Genomic DNA, 14,792 nt, shown 5'->3' on the forward strand with positions numbered 1-14,792 from the left:
TGCCTTTTTTTGTGACCTGTGCAGTCTTCCTCTTTAGCAGACCTGATTGGTGCGTATGTGCGTGCGTGCGTGTCAAGGGTACACACATGGAGAAAGATGTCAGGGGATGTGTGAGTATGAGAAAGTGGAGAGGAAAAGAGGAAGGGCAGGTGGCAGCAGCCAGATCATGGGGAGAAGGGGCCACAAGCAGGGCCCTTTGGCCTTGTTTGTCAAAGCATCATCCTAACTGAAATGACCCAGGTCTGGCAAGACCTGAGAGAGACAGGACAGAGCCCAAGTCAGACACCAGGAAAGCCAGGAGTTGCCTGGGCCTCTCTCCCTCAGGCTCTGGGCAGCTTGGGCCTGGCCTGGGGCCAGCCTCTTACTGTCTGGCTGGTAACAAGCTGGTAAGTGCAGCTCCCAGATAAGTGGCCATGGCTCCCGCAGTCCCCTGGAGAAGGTGTACTGTGGCCCAGGCAGCCCAGACAGTGAGGAAAAGAGGGGATGGCTCTGAGGTTATGGGATGAAAGATTTAGAAACTGCCAAGTCATGCACACAAAGGTGTTTCTGGCCAAATGTTCCTTAGGAACAAAGGATCTTGTGGTTAAGAGCACAGAAGAAGGTTTTGTCTTCCAGGCACAGAACCTGCCTGCAAGCTCTCAGAACAGGCCTGATAAGAGCTCCCTGCCGATTGGCTAAGAAAGGCCATCTGCCTTTTCCACCCAGGAAAGGACAGGGCCCTTCCTATCCATCTAGTCAGCTTCCATGGCCAGATCTGGCTGGTAATACCTTGTGGGGGCTAATTGGGGAGATGGGTCACAATGAATCTGTTACAACAATCAGTACCAACACTTGGGAGGGCTTTGCTTTAAAAAAAAAAAAAAAAGTGTAAATTATAGTGCATTTGTTATGTCCACAGAAAGCCACTGCCATTGCCTCCCATGTAGGTGTGCTTCCTTGAGTGGGAGAGAAAGTGGGCTGGGTGCGTGCAAGGGCCTTGGAATGCACAGCCCATGCTGGACTGTAAGTATGAAGAAGCAGGGGTTCCAGACCATTTGAGGTACCAGGAGTAGGGCCGTGATCCTAGGACTTTGCACAGATTCATCTCTGTCAAAGACCAACTAGTAACCCCATTTCCCAACTCCTTGGTCTGGTAAACTCTTAGAAGTCATTCAAGATGCAACACAGAAGTCCCATCTCTGTCCGGCTTCTCCCTTCTAGTCCAGGCAGACTCAGTCACACATGCTACTTTAGCGTCCTGAGAGCCCCTCATTCGCTGCTCTGCAGGGCACTTAGCACACTGTGATATTACCATAGTGACTACACAGACCCTGATTTTCACTGAATTCCTGATTTCAAGTACTTTGGCATGTCAGTCCCATCAATTCTTACAACATTCTGGAAATTGTAGCCTTGACAAATGTTCCCCCTCAGCAAAATCCTTCATCAGATCTGATGTGCTGATTTTGGGGGATAGAATTGGAGGGCACTGAATAGATCCCATTGCATTCATGCATCTGCAAACTCCCCTAGACTGAGTTCCTACAGGTTGGGACCAGAGTTTTCACCAGCTCCTGTAAGCCTGGCTCTGTAACTGGCACAGAGCAGGAGCACGTCCATGGTTGGCTGACATAATATCACACGCCTGACTGCATTGAGTTTCCACAGTAACCCTGCAGTATGATAACTCCTGTCCCCATTTTACAGAGGGAAAAATTGCGGCTCAGGGGAGCTAAGTAACTTCCTCACAAACCACTACTAAGAGGTTGATGCAAACCTAGGTCTTTCTTCCAACACTAGATACCTTTCAGCTCAGTTCAAGCTCAGGGATGTCCTGAAATCATTGACTCAGAAACCAGAGATGCTTAGGCGAGAGCAGGTCTGTTGGGTAACACTGAGGTCAGCCGGATGTTAAGACTATGACAAACAGGGATCCCTGGGTGGCGCAGTGGTTTAGCGCCTGCCTTTGGCCCAGGGCGCGATCCTGGAGACCCGGGATTGAGTCCCACGTCGGGCTCCAGGTGCATGGAGCCTGCTTCTCCCTCTGCCTGTGTCTTTGCCCCTCTCTCTCTCTCTCTCTCTCTGTGTGACTATCATAAATAAATTAAAAAAAAATAAAAAAAAAAGACTATGACAAACAGCTTAGTCTTCATTTCGTGCCCAAGGGCATGTTTTACCCTCTGGGTATTCTATCAAGACCTATTAGCACACTCTGCCCTCTCTTTTGGAGCTTCTGATTTAAAACAGACCCATGTACAGATGAGCCAGTCACCTGCTATAGAATGCCAGCACTAAAAAGGGGCTATTTATTTATTTCAATCTCCTTGCTTTAAAATGAAACAAACAAACAAAAAATGGAAGGAAATAGAGAGCTACCAAGTATTGAGACTTTCTACGGACCCAGCACCATTCCAGACACATTTGTTTTTTCAGTATTTCATTTCATCTTTGGGTAGGCATTATTTTAATCTGCCCCCAGTCGACAGATTGAAACAGAACAAACAGAGGCTCTGAGAGGCAAGGTGACTTGCCTAATATCCTAGAGCTAATCAGTAGGGGAAATCAGAATTTGAATCCAGGTCAGTCTGTTCAAAGCATATGTTCTCCTGCAAACCCAGTAGAGGGCTTTCCTGTGAGGTGTGGGGTGCTGCAGGCAGATGCTCTCCCCATCACAGACATACAAACATGTTGCCCTTGTCTTTTGCATGGGCCACCCTCTTTCTGGAATTAGCAAGAAGCTGCTCTTCCCAGTACTGCTGATTATTTTTAGAAGTGTGAAATAAGTGTAAAACAGGATATTTTCAGTAAAAATATCTCCCCGCTTATACAACAAAGTGATACCAAAATTACTGACTTATAGCAGATACTTGGTTAGTTTCTGCAAAGATCAATCCAGTTTTCATCTGACAGCCCATATGGAAGGCTCACAAAGTCCTGGATGAATGAGAGGCTGAGCTTCAGGGGGCTAGGTTCATGATATCCCCAGAGTCCCAGAGCACAGGGGAGTCAACCTTAGATTTAAAGTGTAAAGGTCTGACTTCAAATCCAGCCTGAGCATGTCACCCTTTTTTTCAGTTAATCTTCCACAAGGAGCTACAGGGTTAGTGATACAGTATGTGTGAAATGCTCAAAGCCAGGACCCTAGTAAAGCTTTGGAATGTACCAGCAACCCCATTCCTCCCCCATAATGATGTTATGAGAATTACCATATTTTAAGATGAAACACGTATTTATGAGTATGTAGAATTGTCACTGAAAAGTTGGGACAACAGAAGACTCTAAAAAATATGTGGGCTTCAGAAAGTACTCCATCCCATCCCCCAGCCCCTACAACATGTTTATCATACTTGTGCCATGATAACACTTTCTTTTCCTTTGGCTTCTTAGTTTCTTTGGTGAGCATTTTACCGATCGCCAGTTCTATGCTGGGCACAGTATAAGAGCAAGAGCTTGCAGGAGAGACATCCTCCTTGCCAACACAGAGCATCTAAATGGAGCCCAGAAAACTACAGGCCTGGGGCTCTTTCCCATCTGAAGCCAGAGAACATTTGTTCCCTTTTGGGGCTTGCCCTGTTTCCGGGTTCTACCTTGGAGCATCCATCTAAGGAACATGCCCCCTGCGGCCCCTCACACCTGCTGCCAAGGCTCGGCCCAAGGGATTGCCGGGGGATTGTGCAAGTCTGTTGGCCCGGCTTCAGCTTGCCGTGGCTTTTCCCCCACTTGTGGTCTCAGCCAAGGGAAGCCTGGCGCCTGCTCTGAGGCCCAGATGGAGCAGGCTCCCTCCCGGAAGGACTTACCCGATGGCTTGTCTGTGGAGGACGGGAGGCTGGTGAGGGTGGGCATGGTAGGCAGAGGGGGAGGCAGCACCTTCAGGTTCTGATCACTCTGGATCTCATTGGTAGAGATCTGATTGATGATGCGGTTGTAAGGGGATGGCTGGTAGACCCGGGGTGGGGTGGCAGGGGGAGGCTGGGGCATGGGCCTGGCTGCTGGCACCCGCTGGCAGTGCTCCTCGAGCTGCGCGATGATCTCGGACTGGTTGTGGGCCAGTGTGGCCAGGTGCTGGTACTTGTGCTCCAGGTCCTTATACTTGCTGGCCAGCTGCAGCATGTCGGCTGTCTGGTTGAGGATCCTGTTCTCCAGCTGGGAGAGCTCCAGCGCATTGTCCCGCTTGCGGATGATCTCATGCAGGAGCTGCATGTAGAGCTGCGTGACCCGTGAGTTCATGTTGCGGCTCTCCTTGCGCAGCAGCTTCACCTCACTCACGATGCCGCCATCCACCTCCACCAGCTGCTGTAGCGTCTCAATTTGTCGCTTCTGCTTGAGCAGCTCGCTGTTGAGCAGCTCCAGCTCCTGCTTGTGCACCCGGTTCTCCAGGAGCACCTCGGGCTCCTTGGAGTTGACGCAGATGGCGCCTGTGACCCGCTGCTGGGGCACAATGAAGGTGTAGGTGCACTTGTCTGAAGACTCGCTGGCCCGTTTGTACCTGTTTAGGTAAATGAACTCACTGGGCGAGCCCTCCTCAGTGCCCTCGAAGCTTTCCTTCTGGCCTGCAGCTGTTCCCATGGCAGCCAGCAGTCCCAGCCACCAGTATGTCACACACAGCAGCCTCATGGTCCTCACAAAATGGTGCTTCCTCTTTGAGAACAGAGCCTATGAAAACCTGAAAGTAAACAGAAGGGAGATTCAGTAACGGTGTTGTCACTGCCAGCAGCCTGTGCCATAAATGAGCTCAGCCTTCTCGCCAGGCAAATCTTTCCAAAAATGCAGCTTCAGGAGGCAGCCCTTCTGGAAGCAGCAGAAGGAGACAGGCAGGCTTCCACAGAGGTAGAGAGGAAGCCGGAGGGGACGGGGGCATCTGGAGGCAGGAGGCCATGGCCCTGCCACTCCCAGAGCCCGCCCTCAAGCCCAGCCCCCTCGCGGAGCTCCTGGCCCAAGCCTGAAAACCACAGACGGCAGCTCAAAGCTGGGGCAGGGAGGCAGGGGAAGGCTTATCTAATCTCTGTTCTCTGCCTCATGCCCCCCAGACCATTATGTCTCCCTGTTCTAACCTGTTTGTAACCCCCCTGGGCTTTCCCTTTACTGAAGCATTTGTGACAGTCATGGTGAATAGGGTTCTGTGTGGTCTTCTTTAGCGGACTCCGTACTCCATGCGGGCAGGTGCTGTGTCTGATTCCATCCTGTGTCCTCAGGATGCTACACAAAGCAGGCTTACAGTGAATATTTGTGAAATGAACAAATCTCTGGACATGGGATGGAATCTGTTCAGTTGGTAGTGGACAATGTCAATGGAAGGATGTGTCCAGTCACATGGCTTTGGTCTGTGTGTTAGAGACAAGCTGAAGAGCCCAAACAGGAACAAACAACTGAGCTCTTCTAAATCCAAATATTTGCAATAGCCAGTAACTGCAAGTTCCCCCTGGCCACTGCAATGTGATTAAAGCAGACAGAAGCGGAAAAAAGACATGTGTCTCTGGATTCGTTTCAGTTCTGCTCTTGGACCATTCATTCCCTCACCAGATATCCTGGTGTGCCAGGCAGCATGCTGGCTGCTGGACGCGTACGGCCGCACACAGGCCCGAGCCAGCCCTGCCCTTACGTGGCTTACGCACAGTGGCACAGTCCCCAAGAGCCACAGAGCAGCAGGAACATATGCTGTGAAAGGGTAGAACAGAGAACTGACCTAATCTGAGGATTCCAGAAAGCTTCCCTGAGAAAGTGACCTTTACACTGACCCCTTGAGGGATGAGCAGGAGTCAGCCGGGCCAAGAGGGAGGGGATGGATGTGTGCACATCCTTCCTCTCGCCTACCCAGGGCTATGGCTCCAGCGTTTCTCCCCCATATCTCCTGCATGATCACATTTTTCCTATAATCATGCTGTTATTTCTCTCATCTTAAAGAAAATCAATCCTCTCTTGATCTCACATCTCCTCTCCAGCTACCGTTCCATTCCTCTGCTCCCCTTTTTAGCAAAACCCTCCGAAGGGCTGCCTGTACTTGGTTTCCAGAAAGGCCCTTGCTTCCTGTTCTCTTGAGCCCACTCCCATCAGGCCTAGATCCCCCCTTCCCTCCGAGTGCTCTGGACAGGATCACTGGTGGCCTCACTTGCCAGACCAAATGGCCTGTTCTTAGTCCTCATCAGTACTTGCCTCTCCACACTGGGGAATGTGGTTGGTCACTCCCTTCTTAGACTTCCTTTCCTGAAGATCACCATTTCCTTTCTCACTGGCTGCCCTTTCTCTCTCCTTTGCTGGTTCATCCTTCTGTTCCTGTCCTGGGGGACCCAGAGCTCCATCCTCAGACCTCTTGTTTACCTCGGTGATCTCATGTGGTCTTGTGGCCTGCAGGTGCTGCTAACTCCCACATTTATTTCTCCAGCCCAGACCTTCCCCTTTGACTTCAGACCCATACATCTAACTGCCCCTTTGACATTTCCACCCTACTATCTCCTAGGCATCTCAAACTCAACGTATCTGGAAGTGAACTGATGTCGTCACACCTCTATCTAAACATGTTTACCCCAGATTTTCCTGTGTTAGTAAGTGGAAGCTCTGCTCTTCCAGTTGTTCAGGGCAACAACCTTGAAGTCAATGACCTTGACTCCACTTTTTCATGCCCCGCATCTAATTCACCACCAAATCATAATAGCAATTTCCTGGACATATTCTCAGAGTCCTGCTTCTGCTCGTCAGCTCTCCTACACCCTGGTACAACACCCCCTCCACCTCTCACCTGGACCTAACTGTCTGCTGCTGGACCTGCTCCTGCCCTTTGTCCTTAGCCCAGTAGCCAGAGTGATCCTTTTTCTTTTTCTTTTTTTTTAAGATTTTTATTTATTTTTATTTATTCATGAGAGATAGGGAGGCAGAGGGAGAAGCAGGCTCCTGCATGGGAGCCCAACGCGGAACTTGATCCTAGGACTCCAGGATCACACCCTGGGCTGAAGGCAGGTGCTAAACTGCTGAGCCACCCGGGAATCCCTGATCCTTTTTAAAAAGTTCCATCTTCTACTCAGAATCCCTAGGGAGCTCCTCAACTCAGAGAAAAAGCTTAGAAGGTGTCTCTGGCTCTTGCAGACCTGGCTCGCTCCCTCCCTGACCTCTTCTCTGACTCCTCTCATCCCCTCCTGCCACCCCATCCATATGCCGCTGCAGCCACCACAGCCTCCTGGGGGGTCCGTATGCTCGCCAAGCACGATTGTGACTCAGGACCTTTGTATGCTGTTCCCTGACTGGAACACTCTTACCCCCTTTCCTCATCGCTCACTCCTTCACCTCTTAAGGTCTTTGCTGAGATATTACCTTCCCAGTGGGGCCTACCCAGTCACTTAAAACTGTAACCTCCCCACCCTCCTCTCCAGAGTCCTCATTGTTAACAGATGTAAAATGTTTCCTGACCCCACCCCAGTGACTGGAACCGCAAGGAGGGCAGGGGGCTGACTGCTCCATTCTCAATGCCAAGCATGTGGCATGTGGCACTCAGTAAATATCTCTGGGCTGAATAAAAGGGCACACCTGACAACAGCTTCCACACAGTGGGGAGGGCTATGGAGAGGCAGGGCCAGGGGAGCTCATGCAGGTGATGGCATGAGGGGGTGCCAGCTACACAGGAGGAGGCCTTTTCTTTCTTCCTTCTTTCTTTCTTTCTTTCTTTCTTTCTTTCTTTCTTTCTTTCTTTCTTTCTTTCTTTCTTTCTTTCTTTCTTTCTTCTTCCTTCCTTCCTTCCTTCCTTCCTTCCTTCCTTCCTTCCTTCCTTCCTTCTTTCTTTCTTTCTTTCTTTCTTTCTTTCTTTCTTTCTTTCTTTCTTTCTTTCTTTCTTTCTTTCTTTCTTTCTTTCTTTCTTTCTTTCTTCTTTTTTTTTCTTTCCTTTCTTTCTTTCATTTTGAGAGAGAGAGACAGAACATGAATAGGGGAGAGAGAAGCAGATTCTCCACTGAGGAAGGAGCCCAACACAGGCCTTGATGCCAGGACCATGACCTGAACTGAAGGCAGACACCCAACTAAGCCACCCAGGTGCCCTGGATGTCATCTCTTATATTTATCAATAACATCCAACCTGCTCCTCACAAGCCATTTGCAAGCATTTTCTACTTTGTCTTCTCTCAAGGTAGATACTGTTAAGATTCTGCTGTCATTTCCATTTTACAGATGAGGAAACTAAGACTCAGAGTGGCTGAGTGAGTTGCCTAAGATCACACAGCTGGAAGGTGGCAGAACCAGGGATAATTGGAGAAGTCAGGAAAGTGTCCCTGATCTGATCTCATGTATTCAAGCCTTCAAACTCTTACTGACATAGAAATGTAGAAATGTACTTAATCTGGTCTTTAGTACAAAAAAAAAAAAAAAAAAAAAAAAGGATTAGCATGACATGGAAGCTGGAAGTCTTGTCCTCCCCAGGCTCCTTTGTGGCTTCTCTGGGGAGCAGCCTCGGTCCAGGCCCCACCTTGTACCAGTTCGTGGGCTGTTACAAAACAGGCCCTGGGCTCCCCAGAGCCACTCAGAACTGTTTTCTGTTGAATGAGGAAGTGTGGCCAGCCCACACTTTGATCGAGGCCAGGCAGAGAAAGGTGTTCAGCGGTCTTTGGTCTGGGTTGGGCTAGGAGGTAGGGCTGTGGTGACGTGAGTGGAAACGGGGCTGAGTTTGTGAGTGTTTGCCTGGTTTCCAGAGCGCTCTGGCTGCTCTTGCACCAGCCCGTGGCCACGCCTGGCCCAAAACAATGGGGAGGAGCAGTGCCACAGGCTAGGGTGGGCAGGCAGGTGCCTTCCCACAGGCCGCTCACCTGAGGCAGCTGGTGCCCATGCTGGTGGTGCTCGTGCGGGCCTCTGCCTTGACAGAGAAACTACCAGGGGCCCAGGGAAGCAACCTGGCTCCAGGAAATGGTTGATTTCCAAGCCTTCCCAGGCCTCAAGACCTGGCAGGGTGACCCTGTTTATCATTGAGCCTTGTCCCTTCCCAAACCTGGGCTCCCAGAGCTTCCCCATCAGAGCCTGTGCCCTTGGACTTGCGATCCTGAAGGCCAAGCCTCTTCGGTGAAATGTGATCTAACGGGGCGATCTAACCTGCCTTGCACACTACTTAAAGGACATAGAAATGCTTCCCAAACTAGAGATGATAATAATAACGTGATGGCAGCATGCTGGCAGACAATGTTGCCAGACTCAGTGAGGAACACTGACCATGCCCCCTGACATGGGAGTGGAGGGTGGGGGTGATACCATAATTAATGCTCCTCCCATTTCTCAGAGGAGGACCTTGGGCCTCTCACAGAGCTGGGCCCTGGGCAGGAAGTCTGTCTGGCCTTACCACCCAGCTCTAAAGCCGTCCTCTGTCAGACTGGGTGGGTCCTGGCTGTCTCTCTGTCCCTGGATCTTACACGGTGCTGGGCAAGAGTGGGAAGGGAACAGCTGGGCAAATGCAGTGCATAGGCTGTGCTGTCTTGAAAGAGCATTTCTCAGCAATTGTTTGATTAAAAAGAGCACCAAACTTGATGAATTAACACACAGTTTTCAGGTTCACAAGGCCCTTTGCATACACATTATCAGTTAATCATCCCAACGTTCAGAGCTAGTTAGTTATTGCCGTTTTGAGAGGGGGTGTCAGGTATCTTGCTCTGGATGGCACTCCTACCAGTGACACCAGTTCTGGGGCTCACGATTCTGGGTCTTCCTGTTAGTTTTCCATGGGGTCTGGGCTTGGCAGGTGTCATCTGGGGCCAAGTGGGTTCTAGAAGGAAGGGAAGGAGCAGGGCACCGTGCTGGGTGCCTGACACACACCGTCACAGGTAGTCTAACCAGGTGGCTGTCCCCCACTTCTATTTTATAAATGAGAACACTGACTCCCAGGTAGGCTAAGTGACTTCCCCAGGAGTCCATGCAGATAAGAGCTGGAGCTGACCCAGCCGAGAGCTCAGGTCAGCCTGACACCAAGGGCTGTACTATGCCTTGCCCTCGGCTTTGGAGTTGTTTTCCTTAAAGAATCTAACCCCCGTCTTCAGTTTTATGCTACTTTGGCAGTTCTTAATGGGCAGTAATGAGTTTGTTTCCTTTTACTCTCTTGATATTTATTCAACTAATTGCACCCCAAGAGAAATAACCCTCCCCAGCATTCCAGTCATCTTAGGCCTGGAGAACTCCACTGCAATCAGAGTGGTGCGCCTCACTTTCTTCCTCTGACCAACAAAGAAAAGCAACTGCAACTGTTTTCCTTGGCTTCGAAAGGAAAATAAAAACGATTCTTAAAATTGCTTTTCCACATTGTATTGTGAGGAGTTTCCATTATGTACGGGTTTCCCTCCCCACAAGTGGAGCTGGTGTGACCAAGCCACGTGACAGCCCCTGCACACTGGGAGGCAGCCTCCCCTGGGCTTGGGTCCCACCCAGCCTCTGGTGGGCAGCCGGAGTGTCCCTGCTTGGCCCAGTGCAGTGGGGCCACACACCGTGTGTCCACCTCCCACTCAGCACCATGGCACTGCAGCCCAGGCATGAGGCCACTTTGTAGGAAGAATTGTTTTTATAGGAGGGAGCTCTGTGTCCTGCCCTGCAGCAGAAACTGGTGGCCCCGAGGGTTAGGAATGAGAAAAGTTCAAACACTGAAGATGATAACCACACTCTGTTGTCACATGACTCAAGCACTTTATATACATGATCTTTCTTAATCCTCCCAACAACCTCAGGAGGGAAGCCCTGTTATTTCAGGCTGCCATGGGTGGTGGCCCAAGTTGTGCACTCTGCCACTCTAAGGAGCACAACTCACATTCAATGGTCTTTGTAGTTTGGGGTATTTATTATTATAGCCATTTTCTGATTCCCACAAAGATGCTTTTAAGACTAACAGCAGGGCTGACAATTATCCTTATTTGCAGGTGAGGGAACTATTCATATTCTAAGACCGCGAGTCATTTTACCCATAGTCACTGAATTACTCAATAGCGGAGCCCCAAAATATACCATGCTGAATATATAGAAAGAAAAGTGCTAGAGTGACAGGACACTCAAAAGAAATTGCTCTCTGACCCCCACAGACAAGGGGAGTCCCCAGGACAATTTCTGGATTCAAACCAGCTCTCATGGTGGTGCCTTGTCACCCATCTAGGCTATAGTCCCATGTGAGAGGCTCACAGAACCCACCCCTGCATCTGTCACCAGCCCTACCCTACAATTCCGTGATCACAGAAAGCCGGGGATGAGTCTAGACCAGGGGCCCTGCAGGAGGCCTGAGAAATGACCCCTTGCCACTGGCGGTGCAGGAATCTGGAACCACCACTTGGCCCTGAGTGTGCCTGGCTGGCCCCTGGCATCTGCCTTTGGGGTAGCTAGGAATTTGAGTGTGCTTGAGGCAGTCCAATAGACCTGATTAACAATCAACATCAGGCAACATCAGGACCGAGAAGAAAAAATCAAAACTTCGAAGTTGACAGCTTTTCCTACTAAAGCTGGTTGAGATGCATGGTGTACCAGTGGGTACCTAAACCAATTGGTAATCCAGGATGTGGGAGAGACCCAGATAAAGGAAAATTCTAGAAAAAAGGGCCCCAGAGGGCCCAGCTGACCATATACCCAAAAGTATAGATAACAATAGCCCTCGTCTGTTTCTAGTAAACTCACCGTGTGCCTGGTGTGCCCTTTCTCATTGACATGTACTGCTCTGTGCATAAGGTTAGCTCCCATTGAGGCCTGTTATGTAATTATTAATAGCACCCCCTCTTATTTTCAAAAATGTCCTGATTGGGCACCAAATTATAAGGTACCTTTATACCCAGGAGAAAAGTATTATCACCTGCATTTTGCAGGAGAGTAAACCCAGGTCCAGAAAGGTCAGGTTACTTGTCTAAGGCTCCTTGGAATAAATACCAGGACTGGGATTCAGCTGTCAGCGGCAATGTCCAAGCCCTCACTTCCATCAAGATTGATTCTCCAACCAGGATGAACAAAAGGTGCCTGTCTGTTTGCTTCATGGCCAGGATGCAGATTGCTTCTTAGTCACTGTTGACTGAATAAGTAGAAATGGCTTTCAGGTTAGTACAAGGGGGAGTTTTGTTAGATGTTAGAAACAGCTTCTTGATTATCCAAGTGGCAAGACCCCAAAATGGGCATCGCGGATGAACAGTGGCGTCCTCACCTTAGAAAACCTGAAGAAACTGTGCCTCATTTGTCCTAGGTGATTCATTGCTAGCCTGGGGGCCAGGGAGGGAACAGCCACATCTCCAACTGCCATCCCCTCCCAGCCTAGGATCCTGTGATTCATTCCCCACCAGAAGGCCATGTGGGCACCCAAGGAGTCTGGAGCCAGTTCCCGGACCCTGCCAGCTCAGCCCTCATAAGACCTTCAAATGAGCCATTTGTTCATCCATCCAGCCTTCCATCTCCTAACCTTCCCTGCCAGCTGGTCTTTGTAAACTGTGACAGCCTGAGTCCACCCTTGTCATGGGTGATGGGAATACAGGCATAAACCAGACAGGCAGGTAGTGTCAGATAAAACAGATTTGCCTGGAAGAACAGCAGTGGGGGTTGAATCTGCCTGATGCCCTTGGCTCTCATGCTCCTGCCCCTGGGGAGCTGCGGGCTCCAGGGAAGGGCTGAGTTCACAGAGGAAGCCGGCTGTGGTCATACTGTGAGATCATAGGGCAAGATGGGATGTGGTTAGGCAGTGGGGGGCTGGTTGCCTTTGCCAGGGGGACAGGGATGCTGCTGTTACTTTTTCACAGTGCATTATTTGGGAACCATTTTGTGATTCCCCCAAAGCCTGCGCACTGAACCCTCTGTGCCAGGAGCCCCAGCCAACAGAGCAGAGGCGGGGAGAGTCTGCAGAAGCCATGTCAGAGCCCAGCTTCTGAGTTGGCTGCTGCGTTTGCGGCAGTGCCTTGTGTGCTCTGGAGCCCTGGGTCTGGAGGAACCTCAGATGAGAGGGAGAAGAAACCAGGGACTGCTGCCCCACAGTGGCTTCCTGGGGACTCTGGACCCAGCCTGGAGCTACTCTTCTAGGCCAGGCCGAATGGTTGGCACCCAAGGCCACCTCAGCCTGTTGGCTTGGCCTCCTCCTTTGAGCACTGGGACAAGCACATTTTGTGCCTATCTCTCAGATCCCAGTAACTCTGTGAGGTAGGGCCTGTGATTATTCTTATCTCACAGAAGAGGAGACAGAGGTCAGGGATGAAGCCACTTGCCCAGAGCCCCAGAGCTACCAAGCCCCAGCGGCCAGGTCTGGAATTGTGTTTGTCTGCCCCAGAGCCAGGTCTCTTACCTACATAGCCCTAACCAACCCCTCTACTCCAGGTGCTCGCTCCCCTGCACTCCACGGGGCAGGCTGCTCCAGGCCCGTCTTTCTAAAGTTCGCAGCTGGTCGTGTCGGTATCCTGCTTTAAAATAGGGCCTCTGTGCTCACGCTCACACTCATGCTCCCTACCTCTGCGCTTTCCCCCGCGGCCTGCCTGATGCACACCTGTCTCCCTCTCAGTTGACCTCCCAGGTCCACTTCCCTTTGAAGCCACATTCCCTCCTCCAGCCCCCAGGAGCAGTTGTGGCTGCTTCCTGTGTCCATCACAGCATGTCAGACACAGTTCATTTGGCTGTGTGCCCCTAGACTGCGAGCTTCTTAAAAGCGGGGACAGTGTCATTTCCCTTCTGAATACCCAATAGCCAGGACAGCACTTAGATTCCTAAATAGGACTTCAAGGATTTCATTCATTGAATGTATCTCCCAAGCACTTCCCCTGTTCTGGCCCCTGCGCTAGAACTGGAGATATAGCAGAAACAAGTAGTTCCCTGCTCTCGAGGGGCCCATGGCAATAGGCAGGACAGAGAACAGGTAGGATGCTGATCAGTACCCTGCAGGGCAGCTCGGAGCTGCAGGGGCAGCCGAGCCAGCTGGGGTGAGGATTGCAGGGGGCATAAGTGGGAGTAGAGGTGCCCCAAAGGGGCGTTGTTGGCTGGACAACCCAGGGGAGAGTTGTATGGTACCATGGGACAAAGAGGCTTGTTGGTCTGGATCTGAGGCTTGCTTGCTTCATTCATTTATTCCTTCCTTCCTTCATTCACTCCACAAATCCCTTCTTTGCCTGGCCCTGAGTATTAGAGGCCAACGGTGACTAAGAAATACCTCCTTTTGCTCATGCAGGTTGAACTGGGGCCACTTCAGGCAGAACTTCAGTCACTCCTGGAACGGAGCTGTTCCTCAGGCACCTCTTAGTGATAAGGACAGACATCCTTCTGGGCTCCCTGCCCCCACCCTGCCCTTTAGAGAGAGAAAGTGTAAGCGGGGCAGAGGGAGAGAGAAAGAACTCCAAGCAGTTTCCACGCCCAGCACAGAGCCTGATTGGAGGCTCAATCTCATGACCTTGAGATCATGACCTGAGCCAAAACCAAGAGTCAGACGCCCAACCCACTGAGCCACCCAGGCGCCCCCTTTCTGGGCTTTTCTTAGGTGGTCTTGTGCCTGCCTTCCTAGAGGACTAGGTAGCAGGAGGAGGCTGAGGCTCTGGGGCTGCTGGCCCCAACACGGGCTGGTTGGTTTCACCCGAGAAAAGACCTAACACAATAGTTCAATTGTGAGAGGCCTGGGTTCCTACCGCTCCCCCCGCCCCCCCGCCCAATGCAACATGGGAACATTTCTGTGATCAGAATGTGTCTCACAATTGATGTACACTTGTAATAAGACATTGTAACATTTTAAATTTTAACTGCCCCCCCCACACTGGCTTATTAAATCAGTCATATCGTTTACAGTCAATATGAGGGAATACGGTTTTGCTATTAAAACTACCCTCACCGTGAGGTCTGATATGTTGTATCTATCACCACAAACTCCCAGTTGCCAG

At 50.7% G+C, this 14,792-nt stretch overlaps 2 protein-coding genes across 15 annotated transcripts in view; one reads left to right on the forward strand and one right to left on the reverse strand.

The window, feature by feature from the left end:
- The window catches only part of RALGPS1 (Ral GEF with PH domain and SH3 binding motif 1), a 294,614-nt gene that overhangs the window by 171,362 nt on the left and 108,460 nt on the right, over positions 1 to 14,792 (forward strand). The gene's annotated exons all lie outside the window — the stretch shown is intronic.
- Positions 1 to 14,792, reverse strand: part of ANGPTL2 (angiopoietin like 2) — a 36,237-nt gene that overhangs the window by 17,427 nt on the left and 4,018 nt on the right. Inside the window, exons 1-3 of one of the 3 annotated variants that reach the window (XM_072777981.1) lie at positions 12,098 to 12,471; positions 11,830 to 11,968; positions 3,777 to 4,642 (exon numbers count right to left, since the gene is read on the reverse strand). In XM_072777981.1, coding sequence (XP_072634082.1) covers positions 3,777 to 4,593 — 817 coding nt within the window. In that variant the 5' untranslated portion in view covers positions 4,594 to 4,642; positions 11,830 to 11,968; positions 12,098 to 12,471. Of the gene's footprint in view, positions 1 to 3,776; positions 4,643 to 11,755; positions 11,781 to 11,829; positions 11,969 to 12,097; positions 12,472 to 14,792 lie in introns of those variants that run through there. The other 2 variants (XM_072777982.1, XM_072777980.1) reach the window with 2 other exon arrangements.

The sequence above is a fragment of the Canis lupus genome, chromosome 16, assembly GCF_048164855.1.
Source record: "Canis lupus baileyi chromosome 16, mCanLup2.hap1, whole genome shotgun sequence".
Classification (NCBI taxonomy): Eukaryota; Metazoa; Chordata; class Mammalia; order Carnivora; family Canidae; genus Canis; species Canis lupus.